The following is a 23,904-nucleotide window of genomic DNA, read 5'->3' on the forward strand; positions in this document are numbered from 1 at the left end:
GGACCCCAAGGGGCCAGACTGGGGGGCCTGGAGGCTGCCTGCCGCTGGGAGTGAGGGCGAAGCAGAGGCGTCAGGGGATCCAGAGCAGGGGCAGGCAGAAGGGGAGGGGATCTGCTCTGGGGTTCCAGTTGGTACCAATGTGGATGCAGGAATGAGCAAAGGGGTCCGTCTCAGCCACTCAGGACCAGGGTCCAGCGGCCGTCTGACCCCGGGAACAGCCCCCAGGAAGGGCGGGGCTGTCCTGCCAGCCGCCAAGTGGGTGACGTCGTAGAGGAGAGCCTGTGAGTCACTGAGCACGACTGCCCCTGTGGTCCTGGTGAGGCCACTTGCCGGGCTCTGGGGCCACGACTGACTTGGCAGATGAAGGGAAACCCCAGGGCCGGGGGCGCCAGAGAAGGGAGGCCCACGACGACAGAGCGAGATCCAGCCGTCCCTGCTGGAGGCCTCCGGTCTGACCGGCAGGGTGGACACGAGACCCTCCGGCGAAAGGCAGCATCTCGCCCAGCTCCTGACAGCACTGACCAGGACCCGTGTGGCCAAGCAGGTGGGCACCGAGAAGTCCCTGGGCAGAGACATAGCGTCCACCTGCCTGCTCCCACCTGGGCCTTGAGGAGCCGCCAGCACCAGACGCGTCAGCTTGGCCTCCGCAGCCCCACTTCTGTCCTCGTACCTGGCCTCCCCAAGAAACACCCTTCAAATGCTCTTTAGCAGTTTTACCCCAAATGGAACACACCTGACCGGGGGGCGAACAGGAACATGGCACTAAAGCTGTGCAGCTCTGCAGCGTTGTGTAAGCAGGCATCAGGGCCCGGGCTCAGCGCTGCTGCGTGTGCATCTAGAGATCAGCGTCCAGACAGGCAGCTGAGTTAGAACACCCGCTGACACCGGAAGCTACAGTGGAAGGCGGTTCCCGGGGACACTGAAAGTTCTGAAGAATGAATATACCAACTTGTCCCGGCCTATTATTCTTTCCTATTGAATCTGGAACTGAAGCTTCTGATCACACAATGCAGACAACGGGGTTTTCAAAAGCACGTGGCGAGATTTTTAGTTTCAGGGGATGCTCTGCAGCCCTGCATCAACCCAAACACACAAACGAGTACAAAGACTCCCAGGAACCTCTGGCTCCTGGATGAAGGCCCTGCTTCACTCACCCAGAGCTGCACCTGCGTGGATGTCGGTGGGCAGGAGAGAGAAAGCAGACCTCCCCACCGCTGGTCCACCACAGTGAGTCCCGCTTGCCCTACCTCCAACTGAGAAGCAGCTGATTCCTCAGGAAGCGGAAGGCGGATGTGTATCAAGCCAAGAGTCCCGAACTCGCAGAGCCAAGAGCATCTCGGTGGGGACGCGTCTCGTGGAGAGACAGGGAAGCTCGCTCTGGACAAGATTTAACACGTCCTGTCTTTCTTTCTCCAGGAAGGAGGTGCGGGAGCTGGGGCTGGTCATCCTGGTGGACGCACGCAAGAGCCTGGCCGCCCCCGCCCTCTCCCAGGCCCTGGCAGCCCTGCAGGTGAGCAGGTGGGTCCCGTCCTGGGGCGCTGAGCTTCTCCAGGCACAGGGGGTCGGCGGCCGCCACCTCCCTCGTGTGAATCTGGAGACGTGGGGAGGGGCCTGTGCTTAGAGGTGGAAGGAGCAAAGCAGGTTCCTGCTTCTGCCCCCTCCCGGCCTCGCTGCAGACCTTCAAGTCCAGCTGGCCAGGGTCAGCCGTGCAGACGTTCTGCTTTGTGCTCTGACTCAGCAGGAACGGTGATGACGTCCCTTCACACCGTCTCCGTGTCTCCTGTCCGACTAAATCCGGGTGCAGGGTAGTTAGTCACCCTCCCAGACAGGAATGGAGGCCTGCAGGGGCGGCCGCCACTCACTGTGGGGTGCGGGCCCTGGTCATTGGGCGGCCAGGAGTCCCGGAGCCCTCTGGGACGGGGTCAAGGCCGGTGGTCTAGCGGTGGCCTCAGGAAGCCCCAAGCCTGGATTCCAGGTCATGAGTAGAATCCAGGGAGTCCCTGGAACAGGGAGAGAGGCACCACTGCATGTTTCAGGGACCCAGGGCCAGATGGGAGCCTGAGAACATTCAGTCTCCCTCAGATGTGTGCACACAGGGCTCCTGTGTGCCAAGCGCTGTGCTGGGGTCCGGGCTCTCAGAGGCACCTGGAGCTGCAGCTGCTCCGGCGGCTCCTGAGCACCGTTTCCTCTGTTCCATCTCTAATGGTACAGCACTGGTCACTGTTCTCACCCAGGCGCCTGCATTTTAGGGACGCCGAACAGAAGTTCTTTCAAGGAAAGATTTAGTGAGTGAGGTTGGAGCAAGTCTGACCAGCTGGAGAGCAGAGTCTGGGGAACGCAAAGAGGGGCCCAGCAGACAGGCTCTGCACGGGGCGGGGCTCGGGGGAGGCCAGGCCGGAGCGGCCTGGGGAGAGGCTCCGAACTTCCAGGCGAGGGGAGAGGTGGGCACAGCGTGCTGTATGCCGTGCCGCGTGCTGTACCGCGTGTGTGTTGTGTGCGGGACGGAGCAGAGCAGGGCCAGACAGCCAGGAAGACGCAGATGCACGTCTGCACACTCTGCGGGCGTTTCCTAAAGCGGGAGGACTGGCAGCTCTGCTCCTTTGGCATCCGATGGGAACGTGAATATCATCAACCATGAAGAGCCCGTGGAAATCAGGGCTCCAGCCTCAGGCGGAGACGAGCGAGCCCTTCGCAGAAAGTCTGCCGCGCTTCCCCACCCTAGCTGTTGACCTGAGATCTAGGCAGATCGGACCTGGCCACTTACCGGTTTCCCCAGCATTTCTTTTTGTTCAGACTTCCCTTAAATCCTGGGCCACTCGGGTCCCATGCGGGAGTCAGGCCTGAGAGAGGTGGTCCCTGACCACCCACGCAACTCCCAGAGCAGAAGCTAGGACCTGGGGAAACGTCAGCTACGTCTGGGACCTTTTATGACACGCTAATAGTCTAAGGAGCTTCATGATGGGGTTACGAGAGGAGATCCGATTCTTTTCCATGTCTGGACATAACTGTTCCACAAAGCTGGCTTTCAGACAGCCCTGAGGGCCTTGCAGAGAAAGCTGGCCTGCAGACCTCTGCCCTGTTTTTGGCTCAGCTGACAGCAAGATTTCCGATGCAAATGAGAGGAATGGAAATGAGCTGGAATTTAAGGATCATGTGTCCATTTTCAATTTAAATTTTGAGGGATGTATAAAAGTACTTAAATATTTTTACAAAGGGCAAAAAATCTCAGCTGTTCTTCATATCTACCTCAAGTAAGTATACTTCAAATTTGTTAAATTATTAAAGTTCAGATACCATAAAAAGCTTTCCATTTTGAAAAGGGAATAGTGACTTTTTTCCCTTGGTGGAAGAAACTCCTGAGACTTTGCGCATCCCTTACCCCACTCACAGCAGGTAACTATTACCTTATTAACATGGTAATTGTCATAAATCATTAACTGTTCTCTCTTATCTGAGAATTAACATTAATTCTCTTTGGAATAGTAACAAATCCTAATAGTAAAAATTCACTCAAATAGGAATATATAAGAAATATAAAACACTTTTCCAAACTGTTTGTAGTTTTAATGCAGGATAACTCAAAATTTTAGCTAAACTGAGTAAGAGAAATAGAATATGGCTCTAAAATAGGAAAACAAGATTGTTCTTTTCTGTGGCTTTTCTATGGCTTATTCATTCAACAAATATTTACAAAGTGTCATCCACAAGAAGCCACTTAACAAAAATATAAGTACATAGGATGAACTTAAAATAGATAAGATATCAGTTAGTCCTGAGGCTCATCCAGTAAATTCATTTCAAACTAGGGGATTACAAAAAAGCCTAAAATTTGTTTATAAGAAAGTATTAAAAAGTAAAGCCTTAGGGAATATGAATGAAGAAACACTGGGTAAATAAAAGCATCTTATTGCGGAATGATCTGGCCTCAGTATAATCTAGCAGACAGAAACAGGAGTTTGATTAAAGTCATAAACACTCTCTAAAAATAAGATTTTTTTCAACCAATAGAGTTGGAACAATTGGACATCTGTATGCAAAAGAAAAGAGAAAAAAGAAATCTTCAACACATACTTCATATGATATATAAAAATTAACTGAAAATGGATCTTAGACCTACATGTAAAATCTAAAACTGCAAAACCACCAGAAGAAAACAGAAAATCTTCATGACCTTGGTTTAGTCAACTATTTCTTAGCTCTGACCCCAACAGCATAATCCGTAAAAGAAGAAAATGATAAATTGAACTTCATCCAAATTTAAAACTTCTCCTCAGAAGACATTGTTACTAAAATGAAAATACAAAGCCAAGACTGTGATAAAATGTTTGCAAAACACATATCTGAAAAAGACTTGTATCTAGAATATATAAAGTCTCAGAACTCAATAGAAAGAGAAAAAAAGTCCAGTAAAATATGGGCAAAATATTTGAACAGACTTTACCAAAAACAATTGATGAACGGGAAATAGGCACATGAAAATATGGTCAGGGCTTCCCTGGTGGCGCAGTGGTTGGGAGTCCGCCTGCCGATGCAGTGGACGCGAGTTCGTGCCTGGATCCGGGAAGATCCCACATGCCGCGGAGCGGCTGGGCCCGTGAGCCATGGCTGCTGAGCCTGCGCGTCCGGAGCCTGTGCTCCGCAACGGGAGAGGCCACAGCAGTGAGAGGCCCACGTACCGCTAAAGAAAAAAATATATATATGTTCAACGTCTTTAGTCACTGGAGAAATGCAAATTAAAACCAAAATGAGATCACACATACAACTACAACCACAAACTTGACAAGAACAAGACCGGGGTGTTGCTGGTGGGATGCAGGACAGTGTAGCCACTCGGGAAGACTATTTGGCTGTTAGTCACAAGCTAAACATACACTTAACCATAGCACCTGGCAAACCAATGGCTGGCTAGTTACACAAAAGAAATGAAAACACAGTGTCTACAGGCTTTGTTTATGATGGCCAGAAACTGGAAACAACACACATGTCCTTCATCTGCTGAGTGAACGACAAGACTGTGGTGCCTGCAGTCGAGGTAACATGATGAGCAGTGAGAGGCGTGAGCTACTGACCTCCCAGCAATGGGGATGCGTCTCAGGGCAGTGTGCTAAGTGAGAGAAGCCGATACTGCACTGCATGAGTCCGCTCATATGATATATGGAAAGGCAGTTTACGGAGACAGAAAACAGATGGGGGATTGCCAGGGACTGCGGAGCTGGACTACGAGGCACATGAAGAAATGTGCGGGATGCTCAACCGTCTTATTTCTTCATTGAGGTGGTGGTTACACGACCATAAGGCATGTCACAGCTTAGAGAACTGTACACAAAAAAGGGTGAATTTATCCTATGTTAATTATAATCAATAAACCTGACTACCTTAAAATTCATAAGGGCAAATAATTTATATTCACAGCAAAGGCAACTACATTTTATGCATTTTAGGAACTTTTGGAACATATCAAAGTAGAACCAATAAAAATTGGACAATTTTATTAACTCAATGAAGTGAAAAATTAGAAAGCTAATCAGTATTTCTTATTTCAGAACACATCTCCTCCCTTAATTCATAGTATTTTGCTGCTGGTGGATAAAGAATCAGCATTTAGGCCTGACAAGGATGCAACAATTCAGGTAATGGTTTTAGACTGACTGATGACTCTGACAGATAGACCCTGAGTGATGCATAAAATTAAATATTAGGGCACCTAGATGAGATAACGCACGAAAGAATTTCTGTAAGATGTAGTTGCTTCCGTACAGGAGCCTGGAAACCTGTCTCCAATGCCTTGAATTCTTGCAGGACCCCTGCAGAGCATAACATTAGAAAACTTTTAAAAATCTGGTTTTTCTTCTCCACCTCATTTGTTTTCTTTCCTTCTCTTCTTGCTTCTTTCTCTTTTATCTGAAAATGTCTTTACCTTGCCTTCATTCATTTTTTTAAAATGTTCTCTCTTCCCCTCAGATTTCTTTTCTGTTTTTCTTTATTTTTCTTTACTTATTTTTGGCCATGCCACGTGGCTTGCGGGATCTTAGTTCCTGACCAGGAATCGAACCTGTGCCCCCTGCAGTGGAAGCACAGAGTCCTAACCACTGGACCGCCAGGGAGTTCCCAGCCTTCATTCTTGAAGGATATTTTCGCCAGATATAGAACTCTGGCTTGACAGTAGTTTGTTTGTTTTTTCCGCACTTTAAAGATGTTGTTCTGGTGTCTTCTGGCCTTCCTAGTTTCTGATGAAAAGTTCATGGTAAAAAAGTTCATCTATAGGAAATGTGTCATTTTTCTCTGGCCACGTCTAAGATTTTCTCCTTCTTTTTTAGCAAATTGACTATAACGTGACTCGGCATGGTTTTCTCCTTATTTATCCTGTTAAGTTTGGCTGAACTTCTTGAACATTTACGTTTATGTTTATCACCAAATTTAGGAAGTTTTCAATCATTATTTCTTAAGAGTCTTTTCTGCTCATTCTCTCCTCTCTTTCTTGATTTCAGTTACACATACAGTAGTGATATTGTCCCATAAGTCTTTGAGAATCTGGGAGGTTTTTTCACTTTTTTTCTTCTCTTTTCTTCAGATCAGATTGTTTCTCTTGACCTATCTTCAAGGTCACTGACTCCATTCAGCTATTAAGCCCATCCAGTGAGTTTTTTAGTTCAGATATTGTGTTTTTCAGCTATAAAATTTTCAGTGGGTTTTAAAATAGATTTTCTATGTTTCTGCTGAGATTTCCTATTGTCTCATTAATTGCAAGCATCTTTTCCTTTACATCATTGACATAGTTATAATAGCTGTTTTAAAGTCCTGTCGTAATTAATTACAACATCTGTGGTCTTTCCTGGGTTGATCTCTGTTGATTGTCTTTTCCTGAAGCTTCAGAATAGTCACATTTTCCTGATTCTTTGTGTGTCAAGTAATTTTGGATTATCTTTTGAACATTGTGAATATTCTGTTGTAGAGACTCTGGACTCTATTATAAACCTTCACAGAATGCTGTTTTAGCATGCATTTAACTTGATTAGACTGAGCAGGTCCAATTGCACACAACTGGAGCTCCCTTTCCCCAGCTTTCTCCGTGGGGTGGATATTGACCTTCACGTTCTGCCCCAGCTCTATCCTCTGGCTGTTTAGGCCAGAAAGATGCCCATTTTCTATCAGAGCTTCAGCCACTCCAGCCTCACCATATTGGCAGCCTGCCTTCAGGCCAAAGCCACAGAAACAGGGAGCCACCCCATGCCAGTCCCTTTACCCAGTTTCAGTTGCCTCCATGGTGGCTTTGTTCACCCTCCAGAGCTTTCGGATGGCTGTCACTATACTTTATCCAGAGTCTGGTTTTGTCTGGGGAGGTTCAACTCTGCCAAACCAGAAGTAGCTCATCCTTGATTCATCCTCTCACTTTTCCCTTCCTCGTCCTGCCCTTTCCCTTTTCCTGTTAACATCTTGCCGTCTGTTCTTCCCCAACTTTTCCATTCTTTTGGTCTTTCCTCTATTTCTCTTTGCTGTCTCTCCTTTCACGTCTCAGTTAGATTCCTGTGTCCACCCACATATACTCCAGTAATGCCACCAGCAGGCAGGATAGCTGAACCCTAAAGTTGCTTCTCAATCCTCTCAACCGAGTAACCCAGCAGTTTTCCCAGGAGTGAGCCATTCTAGTGGTTTTTCCCGAGAGCTGCGTCCATGGCCATGACCAGTGAATGCCTTCCTTGGCAGTGTGAGCTGGTGGGTTCCCTGAAGGCCCTGCACAAATTTGTCGACAGCTCCCAGCTGACTGCAGACCTCGAGGGCTCCTTTCCCTACAGCCACAGTGCCTGGATCTGCTTCCGTCGGGTAAGGTGCAACTCACAGCTGCTGCACATGCCAGTCTCCTGGGCTTCTCCTTAGATGGATTTTTTACTTAAATCAGAAAAGGGCATCCCCCCACCAAGTGTCACACCTGTCATAGTCGCCATCAACAGTCTGTTTCTGGACAGCCACACCATGGCACCCTTGAGAATGCCACTGAAACCCCTCCCTGGGCAGGGGAGGAACTTCTATTGATGTGCAGAGGACACCGGGCGGCCGCACGGCAGGCTTTGCAACCTGAGATGGGCTTAAATGTGGGAACTCACAGCTGCTTGTTTCAACATCTAACAGAACCTGTCTTTATGTCTCCTGGCTCTCAAACCTCAATAGAAGCTGGAGCCCTTCACCTCAAACTGCGAGGAAGCCATTGTTTTCCTACAAAATTCAGTCCACTCCCTGAACACCCACAGGACCCCAAGCACAGCACAGGTAGGTTCTCGTGTATTTTATTTTATTTGACAGATAGGTGGGAACACAACAGTTGGGTCAAAACCATCATCCTCAGCAAAAATTTTCAAGCCCTTTTTCATTCATAGATCCCTTTCAATTAGCAAAAAACTTCCCTTGTGACCAAAAAAATCCCACTCTGCCCAGAAAAGAAACATCACCACTACATTTGCTGACATGCCACCGAGGCACAAGTGATTTGCTGTCAGGAGACACAGAGGTGGACTGGCTGGAGGGACCTCGACAGCCTAGGAACCAGGGCCCTGGAGATGCCTCCCGGTCCCAGGGTGCGCGGTGAAATCCACGGCCTCGTCTAAATGCCAGCATCTCCTCCTGCTGCCGCCTTTAAGCTTCCCTCTTGCTTTCTGCCCTCAGATCTCCCTTCCCTTGGGCAAGGGCATCTGGAGCTGTGCTACGTTCCTACGGGGACTGGGCGGCGTGTGGGGTGTGCCAAGCCCACCCACTTGTAGCTCGGTTGACAGCAAGGGCGTGGGTCACACTGACGCGTCCATTGGCGCTAGGCTGGGAGGACTGGAGGAGGGCTTCCAAGCACGTTTCTCCTACCCCGGGCAGGAGGTCGCAGAGTCGATCGGCAAGCACAGGGCGATGATGAAGCATGTCCTGGAAGACGCGCGGCTGGTGGCCCTCCGGCTGGAAGGCGGCACCGTGCTGGCACGGCTGAGGAGGGAGGAGCACGGCGCCGGCCAAGACTACCAGTGAGTGTCCCGCTGGGGCAGCGCTGGACCGCAGCCCAGCCGGGGCGATTCCCAGTGCTCTGCCCAGTCACGGGAAGCCCGTCTTCATCACCTGCAGTGTCTCCAAGGAGTTCAAACCTCCATTCCTCTGACGGACACACTGTGACTGACCAGAGATTAATTCCCTTTGTAACTGAAGGAAGCCTAGCAGATTCCTTGGAAGGCTCAAGTGGAGAAGGGTCACTTCCTGGGATTCAGCATCCGTCCTAACCAAATGCTTCCTTGCCTGTTGCCTCCCGGGCACCGGGTCCACCCACCCACATTTCCCTGCCACCTCCGGGGTGCCCGCACCTGTGGCTGGCAGGGTGTTGCAGCTCACAGGCGTGTTTATGCTCTGCTCAGGCTGTGGGCCTCCTCGGGGGCTTCCGTTTTTGTCAGGTGTACAGAGTGCAGCTGGTGTTTGTAACCAGGTGTCACCGACTCGGGGCTTGCTGTGAACAGACACTCCGACAGCTGCCTTCTCTTTCCAGGGACACCATCGAGGCTGCCTGCAGGCTGTACGACCAAGTAGACGAAGAGGTCCACAGGCTGGTCCTCGCCTCCAACAGGTGTCTGCAGGCACTGGAGGAGCTCCAGGAGCGAGGACACCAGTCAGGGCTCCAGGGGGGAGGTGACCAGGTCAGTGTCCGGGAGAGGTGACCAGTCAGGGCTCCAGGGGGAGGTGACCATTCAGGGCTCCAGGGGGAGGTGACCAGTCAGGGAGCCAGGGGGAGGTGACCAGTCAGGGCTCCAGGGGGAGGTGAACATTCAGGGCTCCAGGGGGAGGTGACCAGTCAGGGAGCCAGGGGCAGGTGACAGTCAGGGCTCCAGGGGGAGGTGACCAGTCAGAGCTCCAGGGGGGAGGCGACCAGGTCAGTGTCCAGGAGAGGTGACCAGTCAGGGAGCCAGGGGGAGGTGACAGGGCTCCAGGGGGAGGTGACCAGTCAGGGCTCCAGGGGGAGGTGACCAGTCAGGGAGCCAGGGGGAAGTGACAGTCAGGGCTCCAGGGGGAGGTGACCAGTCAGGGAGCCAGGGGGAAGTGACAGTCAGGGCTCCAGGGGGAGGTGACCAGCCAGGGCTCCATGGGGAGGTGACAGGGCTCCAGGAGGAGGAGACCAGTCAAGGCACTAGGGGGAGGTGACAGTCAGTGCTCCAGTGGGGAGGCTACCAGGTCAGTGTCCTGGGAGAGGTGACCAGTCAGGGCTCCAGGGGGAGGTGACAGTCAGGGCTCCAGGAGGTATGGCACTGGGCTACCTGACATAACCAGTGTAACACTCACTATTTGAATCCAGATCTTCTTTATATTCATATGCATATAACGATTTCCAAAAGCTTATGTTTTTCAAGTAAAATCCTTATTATTTTATCAGCCATTGTTTCCTGGTTAGTGAATGTGAAGCCAGGGCCCCCCGCCCAGCCAGCAGCATAGGGGCAGTGAAGAGTGGCTGGAGACTCTCTGGACCCTCAGCTGGCCCTGCGTCCTCCAATGTCTGGTCACCGTGGGGCAGTCAGGGTGGGAGGGGCGCCACCCCCAGGGCACCCCAGGCTGGTCCCCAGGACAGCCAGCAGTCACAGTGGGGTTGCACACTGTGTATTTTCCCTCCCTGGTCTCCCCACAAACAGCCCTAGCGCCCAGCCACGGGCCAGTGGGGGGCCTGGGTGGTGGGAGATGGTGACCCAGCTGATCCAGGCTGCAGGGAAGCACAGACAAGGGGCTGACCAGCTCACCTGGGCCCGGTGGTGGCAGCCTGGAGCATGGCTGACTCGAGACACCCCAGCCTGGGGGTGGGCCCTGCCTGGGGCTCCTCCATCCTGTGGGGTCCCCCGTCTACCCGTAGGGTCGATTCCCTGGCCTCTGGGGCCTCCTCCATCCTATGGGGTCTACTGTTTCTTATATATTATGTATTTTATTATAAAATGCCCTCCAGGACTTCCCAGAGGAAGGAGGGAAACTCTAAGACCTGCGCATCCGATGCTGTCTCTTCTCCTTCACAGTTCTCAGTAGTTTATTTTCCCGCCGGAACAGAGGCACCGTACTGGTCATTTAGCCTCACGGGTTGCGGTGGAGAGTCTGTTCTGCTGCACTGTCGGCCTCGGGCTGGGCCCTGCTTTCTCCCGGGAACCTCGTCCACCTCTGGTCCTCAGGCCGCCTCCGCCTGGTGAGCAGAGGCTCCTCCTTTGCCTCCCTAGGCTCTGGGGATTCTGGGGTTTCTTGATGAGCACCCCCGTTTCCCAAATTCCACGCTTCCTGCTGGTCCGCTCGTTTTCTTCCTTTTCCATTTTCCATGTCGCTGGCCTTTTCCTCTACTTTCAGAGTAGATTTTATCGACTTTATCTTCTAACCCCACTTGTGTGTTTCTGCCTCTGCTCTAACGTTGTTAACTTCCATGGGGGTTTTGTTTGTTTATTCCTCTCAATGGACCTTCTTCACAGCACCTGACTTACTCTTGGCTGAAATACTGGTCGTGGTGTCTGCCCAGCCTCTCTCCCCTCCGAGGGGGCTTCTGCAGGCCTGTCCTGGCTTCTCTTTTTCATGCTGGAGGCTCTCCTGGTGATCCTAGGTTGCCTGCCCAGCTGCCGAGTGGGGCGGGGCCGCTGGAGGCCCCTGCTGGGCCCACCTCCTGGGCTCGTGGGCTCCTCCAGAGATGCGGCCTCCGACCCCCGAGGGGAGGGCCTGGCTGCACGTCAGGGAGGAGGTGAGACTCCGTGTTCCCGTGGCCTCTGCCTGCCTCCCCCTGTGCAGAGAGCACCCGGGCGCTGCGGGGTGGACGGCGCGTGCACTGGGGCCCCCACTCTCGCAGCTCCAGGTCTCCCTCACCTCCTCGTCAGCTGCGCCACCTGCGCAGGATGCCCAGGGCCCCCACAGTGTCGCTCCTTCCCAGCCTGTCTGTTGTCCCCATCCTTTATGCCTTGAAAGAGGTTACTGAAGCTTTAGCAGTGTTCCAGGAGGGATCAAAGTTAGATAAGTTTTAGCCTGCCGTCTTCACCCAAAACTAAATGCACTTTAACCTAAAAATGGGATCATCCTATATAGTGTGTTAAGTTGCTTTTTTTTCCTAAGCAATTGCACGCACACTGTGGAAGAACTAGAGAGGACCTAGGTTTTAACCACAGTGAGATCCTGCCTCATGCGCTCCTCTGGCGGGCCCTGAGGTGGGGCTGCGTGGGCACGCACGCCGGTGGGAGTCCCCGGGGCTCTGCCCTGCTGTTCGCTATTACAGACATCGCCACCTGCACATCCTTCACATCGCCACCTGCACATCCTTCACACTTGGTGATTGTTTGCAAATTCCTAGGCTGGATTGGAGGGTCAGGGCGCACCTCCTGAGGTTTTCAGAATCTTCCAGCAGCCTTCCAGACAGCTGGCCCAGCCTGGGCTCTCGGCAGCCTTCGAGGCCGGCTTTCTCGTTTGCCATCTGACAGGTGACGATAAAGTGTCTCATCATTGTCTGCATTCGGATCTTTTATGCTGCAGTTGAACCTTTTCTTCCTACATTTATTGGTTATTTTTACTTCCCTAATAAATTGCTTTTTCGTGTACTTGGCCAATTTCCCTACAGTTTGTAATAGTTTCATTATGTCACTTCTAATCCTTTGATTGTGTTGCAGATACTTGTAATTTGTCCTTTAACTTTGCTTATGATTTATGTGGCTTTTCCTGTCTTTCGGTTACAGAATGACTAATGTATTCCATTATAAGACTTTCATGGTTTGAATTTCTCCATTTAATTTTCAAACCGACTGGAATTTATTTTTTCTCGAGGTCGGAAGTGGGACTCCACCTCTGAGGCGCCTCTGCCCTGCTGACCGTTTCCTCTTCTCTACCTGGCAGTTCTAGGACTGCAGGTGCTTCCTTGCAAAAATCTAGGTTTGATGGTTTTTTTCCATGACTCTGTCCACAAAGAGCATGTACTCTGGTCTCTCTCCTCTGCTCATACATCTGAGTTCATTAAATACAATTATTGTCCTGATAGATCCAGCCCAATCGCTCCATTTTTTAATAGCAAACCTCTTCCTGGGTGTCTAACGACCGGATGCCCCTGCATTGCCCTGTGAGGGTTTGCCTCTGACGTGCCCGCAGTGAGCGTAGTGCTGTTGCCATGGGAACTGCGTCTCTAAAGTGATGACCGTGACCACATCGGACTGTGTAGGTGCAGGCAGGCCTGCCATCGCCCCTCCATCCCTCCCAGGTGCCACCAGCCTGAGGAATGTTTCTGGAGTTTGTGTAGCATAGTAACAAGTTTTGAAACTGAAACTTCTGGATCCATTTTTCAATGATCTTAATTTCCACCTCCAAACAATTAAAAGTTATAAACGTGAGCCGTGGAGGTCTGTGGTCATCCCAGTCCCTCTCCAACCCAAGCGTCACTCCCACTCACAGATTGAAAAGTCACAAGTGAGAACCGTGGTTCAGACTGAGGCCGAGTAGCCTTCGGATGCGCTCAGGAGACGCCGTTCAGACGAGGCGTGTGGCTGTAGGAATCAGATGCACCGGCCCCGAGGCGGCATCTGACACCTCCTTTGTCCTCCGAAGTCTTAGGGCCGGACTCCTTAGCACATTTAAAAGTAAAACCTTCTTTTCCTACGTAGATCACATCATGGTTTGAAAAAGAAAGAGAGAAATTCCTCGGGCCTTTGGAGCTGCTGTCTCTGGGGAATGCAAAGCAGTGGCAGGCGTCCCAGGCTCTCCCGGACAGGCTGACGGTGGGTGCCCACCAGGACACATGCAGGGACACCCAGGGCACTGCTGGGGCTTGTTCTGATTCTTTGCTCCTTGGGCCGCAGCAATATCGTCCGAAAGGGCTACGGCTGATGGAAGAGGACTTGCAAGGTGCGGAGGAAGGGACCCAGGACTTCAGAAGGAGTCTGAGCGCCAAGGCCGGCCTGGCTGAGCGGAGGGAGGGCGAGCTGGCCAGGCAGGCCCTCGGGTCCAAGTTCTGCGAGACGGTAAGAGCCCCGGCCCAGTCCCTCCCAGGGTGTGCACACGTTGCCCAGTCCTTGCTGCGGACATTCGCTGCGAGGTGGGCGCCCCCCCGCCAGGCTCTCCGTAGACCTGTGAGGGGTTTATTTATTGTACCGGACAGACAGGCCACGAGGACTCGTGAACTGTTCTTTCTGTTTACCGGCTCAGTTATAAAAGTCCACTTACTGTCAAAGATCCCAGAACGATTGCAGCACAGCCGCACCCGCACTCTCGCTAGCGCCCTAGAATGCCTGCCGTTAGGGCGCCAGGGCCAGACTCCTCAGGAGCACAGAACCCAAGAGGCCAGGGCAGGCCTGGAACTCTCGGCCCGAGGTCCCTGGCCCATGGGTCGCACACCAGGCGGACCGTCTCACGGCCTCTCCAGCCCTGATGCCCACGGTCGAGTCCGGCCGGCAGTTGCCACCGCGAGCACAGGGCCTTCCTCTCACTCTGGCCTCTGGCTCACCCTGGTCCTCACTTTGGGCGACCTGGTCAGCAGGCAGAGCGTGACCTGAGTTTACCAGGCCGCCTTGGCCGTGACCGTCCTTCACTGCACTGACCGGTGCCCTCCTGTGCCGGGCAGGTGAGCGGGCGGACGCTGCGGTGCAGTCAGTGCCTAGAGCGCCCGGACCCAGAGCTGGTCACCGAGGATCTGAAGCGGTGTCGCCGGCAGGCCGTGCAGAGCTTCCCCAGGGCGAGCGTGGTGGTGGTGGGCCCCGGCGGCCAGTGGGCGCTGCCACGGGGCCAAACCTTGTGGCTGCAGAGCCGGCAGACCCGACGCCACTGGCAAGAGGCCCTTGGAGAAGAGGCCCCGGGCCCCGGCACCCTGCCTCTGGGCTGGAGCCCCCTGAAGCACGAGCTTGCCCAGGGACCCGAGGGGCAGCCCCTTGAGCCTTCCTGGACCCCTCCTGCTGACCCCGAGGGCCGAGCTGGGGAGTGGGCCTGACTGCTGCCCGGCCTCGCCGGACAAGCTGCTGCGTGTGGGCAGGGCGAGCACCTGCGCCCAGGTGTGCACACACAGGACAGCAGCGGCACCTGCTCCCCGCCCACCCCAGGAAGCACCCCCCGCAGAAGATTAGGAAGAAAGCACAAAGCTTCGCGACTCCTCAGCTTGACAGTGGCCCCAGCGACTCCCTCCGGCTGGGCCACACTGGGGTCTTCATCAGAGGCCTGGAGGTGATCGGCACTGCTGTGGCCTCAGAGAAGCGGCCCCCGCTGAGGCCACGTGCCGAGAGCCCTCGGCTCCCTCGGAACCGGAGTCTGTCCTCTCCCTCCAGGACCCACCCCTCCGAGGAGGATGGGAAGGGCAAGCTGGAAGGTGAGGCAGATGCCCTCAACCTGTGGGCCTAGTGGTCAGTGGGGTCTAGAGACCCAGAGCCGTGAAATGCCCTTCCCCAGCGTGGGAAACCCACGGACGCCCCCCGGGCCTTCCGCGTCAGGTCCAGGCTGAAGCACTCACGTCTGATTTTAAACAAGACGTTAGTGATCTCCCTGTGCTCAGAACAGAATCTCTGACAGCCGCCTCCTTTTTCGGGGCGTGTAGTGACCTAGCACCCCCGCTCTGATGGTTAAACAACCAACTCTAGTTGTTTAGAACCCATTTCTAGAAAATTACAATAAGCAAACCAAGCCCACAACGTGAAGAAATTACTTTAAAAATTGCTTTTAAAAAAAGTCTCTAAGTATTGAGGTGAGAGGTGTGTGCCCGTTTATCTGTTGCCCAAATGAAGATGTCCGTTTATTTTGTTAAATGTTTAGGAAGATGTTTGCAAAAAGATACTTCTTGTTAACTGTCTGGATAAAAAGTGGTCAAGGACCCCGCCCACGCCAGTGACAGTCCGTGACGCCAGCCTGGCCTCCCAGCCTCTGGGTTGTTTGTCCCTGTTTGCAGTGAGCCCTGGCTGGAGGGGCATCCCCTGGTGTCCTTTGCTCATCGGATGGGTCCACGTGTGTTTCCTCCAGAGAGCAGCTCGAATCTGAACTGAGACGGTTACAAAATGCTCTTCTGAAACAACCTTCAACGACCTTGTTAAAGGTGGACCTTGTGGGGTGTGGGCAGGCGCAGGGAGAGCTGCGTGTCTGTGGATGGCCTTCCAGCTCATTTTGAAGGTGTCTGGGCAGCAGAAGGCAGGGGTAGGCGTGGTCCACTCACCGGGAGCCGCCTGGCCACCCAGAGTGCACGTCCTGGGTCTGGGAGGGAGCAGGTTGGCGAAGCTGTCCTGCCTTTGCCGCTGGGGATGGGTCCCCCTCCCGCCATTCACGGGCCTCAGACCCACCAAGCCCAGGCCTGGCGGTGGGGACCTCGCACACAACCTTCAAGGGAGCGAGTCCTCCCACATGCCGGGGCCAGGGCGGGAGCTTTGCGCGGACCGCCCCGTCTTCCCGGAAACCCAGCTGTCTGGAGGGAGCTCCTGCCGCTTGGCCAGCAGTCATTTCCCCAGAACTTTCCATCCTTTATGAGTCAATTTCCATTTTTACTTGGTCCAGATGCCCAGACCATGCTAGTGTGTATTTTTTTTCTGGATATTAAAGAAGAACACTTGTTTTCGGCGAGTGTCTACAGGAGGTGACTCAGCGGCCGTGCGTGGGTGTGACAAGGGCACCTCGCGTGGCAGCAGCTGTGTTTGTCGGCACTGCCACCGCCAAGGGCTCCAGGGCCCCCACCAGCAGAAGGCGCCGTCTTCCCAGAAACAAGAAGCACCTGTAAAATCCGTGCTGCAGGCGTGAGAGGGGCCGTCCAGGGTCTGCTGCAAACAGGATGAACTCACAGCATTCTGACCACGGTGCATTTCCTATGGTTAGCTGCTTTTCTTCCAATTAAAAACAAAAAGTAAAGACAGATAATGGCAGGAAAAACTCTACCAACCCCCACTGGTGTCATTAGGATGGAGTAGTTTCAGAAGGCGGCTGGTGGGATGCTCTCAAATAGGGAAGAAAGGCGTAGTGTGCGTGGGGACCTCCAGCCCAGACAGGCCCCTCCGCCTACTGTCCAGCTCCGCAGCACACTGGCCCCCAGGCCTACTCTCCGTCCTCTGCTGCAGCGGCTTCTGTGCATCTGGGTCAGAGGTCCCTGAGTAAAGCTGGCTTTTCAGGGACGCCTTGTGGTAGGTTAGCCGCCGGTGTGCGCCAGAAACCGGTTTTCCCGCAAATCCCCAGCACAGCCTTCCTGGCAGAGGGCTCCCTGCTGCGGGCGTGCGAATCTTCTTCCTGCCAGAGCTGCCCGCTAAGACGGTGCTGGAATCAAGCCGTCTGGATTCAGGGTTGGAGTTAGGGAGCCTGCGAATCTCTCCTTTCCAGTTCCCGAAGGGATCTCTCTTCTGAAAAGGCCGTGGTCGGCAGCGTGGAAACGTCGCCACAGCTTTCCTTCTGCTGTGACCTCCCTGCGCCCCGCTACGCCAGAGGAGCGCCTCCAGTACCGGTGAGAGGACAGCTCAGGTGCGAAGCGCCTGCAAATTACTCGTCCCCAAAGACGGGAAACCACGGGAGACAGTGCTTTTGTGCGCCTCCCGTCTGTGCATACCGCGTTCATCACTCTGGAGTTTCAGTCTCTGGTTTCCTCCGAGGCAGGAATAACGCTGATGACGCGAGGCCTGAGCGTCCCCTCGGCTCTCTGTCTTTCAGCAGCCGACGCAGCACGTGATGGCCGAGATGATCTCCACGGAGAGGCAGTATGTTAGGTCCTCAGGATATGTCATCGACAACTATTTTCCAGAAATGGAAAGGACGGACCTGCCCCAGGACCTCCGAGGGAAGCGCAGCGTCATTTTCGGGAACTGGGAGACTCTCTACGCCTTCCACCACGGGCGCTTCCTCCCGGGGCTGGAGCACTGCCGGCACCGCCCCTGGGCCGTGGGCCACGCGTTCCTGAGATATGTGAGTCCCCAGCCCACTGTGTGAACAGGGTGAGGCCAGCCCCACTCGTGCTGGGAGCGGCCCACGTTTCAGGCGAGTGGATCCCTTGTGTCCGGGTCAGGAGATACGTCCCTGCCAGTTATGACCTGGCTCTGGACACTTGGGCCTCAGGGTCAGCAGACGGCACCCTGGTCGAGAGCCCCTCAGCACTGGGGCTGCACCTGTGTCATCACACCTAATCTGTCCACAACCCACCCCTCACAGCTAGCTGGCGCAAAGCAGCGTCCAAAATCGGTTTGCTCCCTGCACGTAGGAAGCCCACCTGGTCCCCGTCACGGTCTTCCTGCGAGCCTGCCCAGCTCCCCTTCCAGAGGAGCGCCAGACCCTCCTGACCAGCTCTGAGAGCCGCATGGATGTATAGATCATTCCGAGGAGACCTGAGGTTTTGATAAGTCTCTTCTCAACCATGAATATTGAGTCTTTATAAAATTCTTAATTTACTCTGAAAAGAAGGTTCTTTCAACAAGTAGTTAGTTACGAAACACAGTTTGGGGCACCGGGGCAGCGTCTGTGCTGGGGGCAGGTGACAGTCCTGGTTCAGCATTGTTAACTATGAATATGACAAAAGCACCGGTGCTGGAGCACGTCCCACATGTTGTGTCTTTTCAGCTATTTCTTAAAAAATGCTTTTAGCCATTGTGTGCAGCTTCCGTGTTGTTTCATGTTGACAGTGATCTTGAGAATTTTAAATGTTTAGCCAAAGTTGGTTCTTGACTGTTAATGAATATTTCAAACCCTCCCTCGCGCCCACCCCCTGAGCACCCCTCTTGCCTCTTCCCTGAAAACTGGTATTTTGAGACTGAGTCTAGGGCTCCCACCACGTCCGGGGAGCCGAGTGCCCGCTCCCGACTGCGGCGAGACCCTGCGGAGCTGGGCGGCCTCTGACCCCAGCCCTCCCTTCGCAGGAGGAGCAGCTTGGCAGGAACGCGCTGTACAGCAAGAACAAGCCCGGGCGGACGCCCTGCTCTGCAGCCACGGCAACGCCTTCTTCAAGGTCGTCGTCCCGCCCGTGAGCCTTGCTGCCTGGCCTGGCCCGGGCTGACCCTATCGCCCGGCCTTGCAGAACAAGCAGCAGGAGCTGGGTGACAAGATGGACCTGGCCTCCTACTTGCTGAAGCCCGTGCAGCGCGTGGGCAAGTACGCACTGCTGCTCCGGGCCCTGGTCCAGGAGGCTGGCGGCTGCCCCGCCCGTGAGCAGGCGCTGGGCAGGCGCTGGGCGAGCTGAGGGCCATAGGACAGGCCTGCGGGGAGGCGCCCACACTTGAGACCCCCCAGACCCCCGCCCAGAGGGAAGGGAACGCCCGGGAGAGGCTGCTGGGGCGGGAGCCACGGGAGGAGAGGCAGGCGGGCTCTCAATGTTAAACGTCGGTGTTTGGGGCTACTCTGAAATAACTGGATATGGGAAAAACTGAGCTTGGCCTTAGGCTGTGGGCCTGAGCCTACCGATTCGCCCCCTGTGGGGGCCATGGTGGGGCCAGCGCCCAGGGCCAGGAGGAAGAGCGGACCTCCCGGTCAGGCAGGACCGCCCCGAATTCCCCGTCCCAAGTGAAGACGCGGTCGCCTTGTTAGAGCAGCGTTAGTAAGAGTTCCAAGACGACAGATCGGCCCCAGGCGGCCACCGCAGACCCGAAGGCCCCCGAGCCCTCTGTCCAGTGAGCTCAGCCCAGCGATTTGGGACAGCCCAGGCGTCACCCAGGACAGGGCCGTCCACGGGAGGCAGGGGGGCACCTCCCATGAAGGGGCGGCCTGGCTGGGCGCAGTTGACCCTCACGCAGCCGTCGCCTTGTGGAAGCTTCGTTACAGGGGCGCGAGGGCAGGGCTGGGATCAGGTCATGCCCCGTCCCCCTGAGAGAGGCCAGCCTGCCTGCAGGTGGATCTGAAGGAACAGGGGCGGCTGATATGCCAGGACGAGTTCCTCGTTTGCTGCCGAGGGAAGAAGCACCTGAGGCGTGTGTTCCTGTTTGAAGACCTCATCCTGTTCAGCAAGACCCAGAAGGTGGACGGAGGCCACGACGTGTACGCGTACGAGCAGTCCTTCAAGGTACCGCGTCAGGGAGGGCGCTGGGGGCCGGAGGGAACGCCAGGTTATTTGCTATTGCGGCTCTTAGGCTGAATTTTGGAGCCTGGGGCCTCTAGAAGCCGCAAGGAGCCATTTGTCCTTCGTGTTCCACGTGCCAGTCCAGGGGCTAGAAAACAAATGTCTCCTCGTCGGTGACTCCATTTCAGGTTTGGGTGAAGGTGGGCAGAGCACAGAGGCAGCCTTCCCCTGGGCGGTCTCAGGGCCTCACCCCTCCCCCCAGACAGGCCCTGGGGGCGAAGTCTCCCGGGAGAGGCCCCACCACAACCCCTTCCCTGCCAGCGAGCTCATCGGAGGGGTCCTGTGATGACGCGCCAGGGAGCCCTTCTGGGGGGGGGCACTGAGCCCTCACAAGGGAGCCAGTGTGGATGGCGGGGGTGGGGGCGAGGGGGAACGGGGGGGCAGGGGCGACGGGCTCCCGGCCCAGCCTCGTCCACACCACTCGGTGTCTGGGTGAGGGGACCTCCGGCACGGAGGCGCTGGGGTCAAGCGTCAGCCAGAGAGCGGTCAGTTGTCCAAAGGGCAGGATCTGAGGTCCCTCGCGGTGCTCGTGGCTGCAGATGGCACAGATCAGGATGACGGAGAACGTCGGGGACAGTGGCTTGAGGTTTGAGATCTGGTTCCGCAGGCGGCGGAAATCCCAGGACACCTACATTCGCCAGGCGAGCTCCGCGGAGGTCAAGACCTCCTGGACGGACGTGATAGGGAAGGTCCTGTGGTGGCAGGCTCTGCGGAGCCGAGGTGGGCAGAGCGGCTGGAGGGCGCTCGGCGTGCAGGGCCAGCTCGGGCTGGGCTCGGGCTGGGCGCAGGGCTCGTGGTCGGTCCGAGGGGCTCCTTAGCACCGCCCATCAGCACCGAACACTTACTTCTCCTTAAAACAACAAGCAAGACCCCGGCCCCCACGCTCCGAGAGAGGTCTCAGCCCCAGCTCCCAGACGCCCTCAGACCCGTGGCGTCAGCCTCCTGCTCTCCCTGTGGTCAAGGCCCCGGCCTCCTGGACGCTGCGCCGATGGCCAGCCTGTGGTCTCCCCACAGGTAAGACCCCCCACCTCGTTCCCTCCTCCTTCATGTCTGCCCCCAGTCCCTCCTCTCCCCTGAGTTCATCACTGGGACACCTCTGTCTACTTCAGAGTGGCAGTTCATCCAGGCTGGCTGCCACACATGCCATCTTCATCGCAACCCCTCCAGGCTGGCCCTCCTCTGGCGGCTCTGACCACCCCGCTGGGCCTGAGAAACCCTAATATGCTAACACCCTGACATCCAAACACGACCACTTGGCACTCGGAGGCTACCACCCTGGCCAGGGCCCTGACCTGTCACCAGCGATGCCCCACGGCCTCCTCATTGCCACGTCCTTCTAAGTATGGACGCCCCCATGCACACAGACACAGGCACACAGACATGCACAGACATGCACAGACACACATGTTCCCAGAGACACATGCACCCACGTGTGCACACGCATGCAGCAGCCTTGCTCGGGGCGCCCGGTAGGGGCAGCACGAACCCGAGGCCTGGTGTCCCCTCCCTCTGGGCGCCCCCGCTGGAATCGCCACCCTCTCTCTTTGCGTGGTTTCCCGAGCATGCATTCGTGCTCAGGCCCTCACCCTGTGCTTGGATCCCCTCTCAGTTTCAAGCGTGGCGGATACCTGTCAGTTTGTCTTTCCCGGAGCCATGCCCTGCCTGGAGGCCTCTGTCCCACTTCAAGTGGATGTCCCTTCATCCGCAGACGGAGACCTGCCCCTCCCGGTTGGACACCCAGTTTCTATGGTCCCACGTCTTCCTTTTTCCTGCTTCACCCCCTTGGGCTCCCTGAGAGAGGCCGGAACGGGCACCTCAGCCTGTCCAGTCCCCCAGAGACACTCAGGGTGGAATTAAACCCAGGGAGCTGCTTAGAAAACTCCCCCACACGCTCCTGTCTTAGAACTCAGGACACAGGAGATGGTGTCCACTGGGATAGGCAGCAAGCCATCCATGGACGTCAAGCCCAGCAACGCGGCCATAAGCGACCGGGCCATCAGTTACACCGGGAAGGGAACAGGTTAGCGGCCACAGCCCCAGCTCCCGCTCGGCCCCGCCAGCTCAGACGCAGGCGCCGCAGTGCGCCGGGCCCCACGGACCAACACGTCGGGCTGGACGGGTGGCGGCCCCGTGAGGCCCGATGTGACCGCGGGGGAAGGAACCTAGTAGTTTTCTGGCTGGCCATCTTGTTCTTGAATCTAGGCTGCACCTCTACAGCAGAGGCCAAAAGCCTCGTTTTCTGTCCCCGTCCAGAGGCACGGACCCGAGCGTCCACAGCTGTGCCCTCCTGTGACCACACCGCCCCCCTCAAGAGACTGCACTCCACCCTCTCAGACAGCAGCACGTCCTCCTCCAGCAGCCGGTCCTCCTCTGCCCGGGGGCCGCTGCCCCCCGCCCGCGCCCACAAGTCCCGCCCGCTACCCCTGTCCGTGCGGCGTGCGCACCTGCACGGAGCAGGGTGAGCTGAAGCAGGAGGCGGGGCCGACCTTCCCTGCGTGAGTGAGTGCATGAGTGCGAGAGTGCGTGAGTGCGTGTGTGCGTGAGAGTGCATGAGTGCCTGGGGCCGGCGTACGTGCTCATCGTTTCCCCGATTTCGTACGCTGCCAAAGGTTTCCAGATTAGAAATTTTCATTTACTTAAGAAAAAAAATTCCATTTCCACTCAAGACAAGGGAACAGGGAACAAGTTTAAAACAAGCAAAAAGAGAAACCAGACAAAGCAAACCAAGTGCCCTCCAAAGCCCAAAATGCACCACTGCCACCGTGAAGTCACCCCTGAGGGCGTCCCGACCACCGCAGAGGTGCCTCTGCGCGAAGCGCTGGGCGGGAGCTGCTCAGAACAGGCAGCGGCCACGGGGAGCACGCACCATCGCCCGCCCAGAGCGGCCGCGCTCTCCTGGACACGTCCCTCAGGCTCCGGGACCGCGGGTGGCCCCCATCTGGGCTGTGGCAGCCTCAGTCAGACCAGGATCTGGAGGCGGGACTTCTCCCGGCAGGAAGACCAGGCGGAAGGGTGTCGGAGGGCTCAGGTCTGCCATCCCCAGCACGGCCCGCAGAAGCCACCCGCCAGCCACACTCGAGGTTGTGGCTGCACCCTGGCAGGGGCCCCACCCTGGGGAGTGACCCCACGGGCCTGGGCTCTGCGGCCGCGACTCTGTCTGGGGTGGCACAGGACACGCCCCTGGGAGCGCGCCTCCCGTCCCGTCCTGTCCCGCTTTCTGTCAAAGCCGCGTGGCCCTTCTTGCCGCGTTTTGTGTTGTCCCCTGCTTGGGCTCACTCTTACCGCCCAGGGTGAGGCTTCCTGCTGGGGGAGGGGTCGACCTCCCTCCCAGTCTTCCCCTTCCGGCTGCACTGGGCCTCCTGATTTCAGAAAAGCGAAGTCACAGACCTCTTGTTCATGAGCATAAGTGGTGTCTGACCTCCGGCAGTGCCGTCCTCCTGCTTTAGCCCGGCATCACGGGTCATCTGGTTATAAATCTGTGCCTTGTAAGTCATTCTCGTTGTGCAAAAGCCTCAGGGCCAGAGTGCCGGGCACAGTAGGCCTGAGGGGCAGCCGGCCAGGCCGGAGGACGGTCCTCACTGGGCTTCTCTCTGCAGAGACCGGGAATTCCGAGTCTTCCCACCGCCCGTCAGGGGACAGCGGCCCCAGCCTCGCAGGCCGTCCCTGCCGCTTGCGGAGCTGTCGTCTGACGAGGACTGTCAGGGTGTCTCGGGAGGGCTCACGGCAGCAGCCTGATGGGGACCAGTTCATCACGGCCGTGAGTACCCCTCCTCTAGGCCCCCACGAGTGAGGCCCAGGTGCTGGGTGGGGGGGTCAGTAGCCGCCCAAGAGATGCTGGGCCGCCGGTGACCACACAGAGCCCCCCTCGTGGGCCATCCTGTGTGTGAATCAACCCCACACGCACACTCCGGCAC

The 23,904-nt window shown here is 56.0% G+C and overlaps 1 protein-coding gene across 1 annotated transcript in view; it reads left to right on the forward strand.

The window, feature by feature from the left end:
• The window catches only part of PLEKHG4B (pleckstrin homology and RhoGEF domain containing G4B), a 65,738-nt gene that overhangs the window by 39,094 nt on the left and 2,740 nt on the right, over positions 1–23,904 (forward strand). The window contains 19 exon segments of the mRNA XM_073801839.1: positions 1,417–1,510; positions 5,544–5,630; positions 7,705–7,821; positions 8,167–8,265; positions 8,857–8,999; positions 9,509–9,656; positions 13,608–13,721; positions 13,803–13,964; positions 14,564–15,026; positions 15,029–15,303; positions 17,605–17,853; positions 18,798–18,840; positions 18,843–18,886; positions 18,956–19,114; positions 19,745–19,933; positions 20,530–20,710; positions 21,894–22,010; positions 22,193–22,448; positions 23,587–23,747. Coding sequence (XP_073657940.1) covers positions 1,417–1,510; positions 5,544–5,630; positions 7,705–7,821; positions 8,167–8,265; positions 8,857–8,999; positions 9,509–9,656; positions 13,608–13,721; positions 13,803–13,964; positions 14,564–15,026; positions 15,029–15,303; positions 17,605–17,853; positions 18,798–18,840; positions 18,843–18,886; positions 18,956–19,114; positions 19,745–19,933; positions 20,530–20,710; positions 21,894–22,010; positions 22,193–22,448; positions 23,587–23,725 — 3,079 coding nt within the window. The 3' untranslated portion in view covers positions 23,726–23,747.

The sequence above is a fragment of the Tursiops truncatus genome, chromosome 3, assembly GCF_011762595.2.
Source record: "Tursiops truncatus isolate mTurTru1 chromosome 3, mTurTru1.mat.Y, whole genome shotgun sequence".
In the NCBI taxonomy this organism is placed as follows: Eukaryota; Metazoa; Chordata; class Mammalia; order Artiodactyla; family Delphinidae; genus Tursiops; species Tursiops truncatus.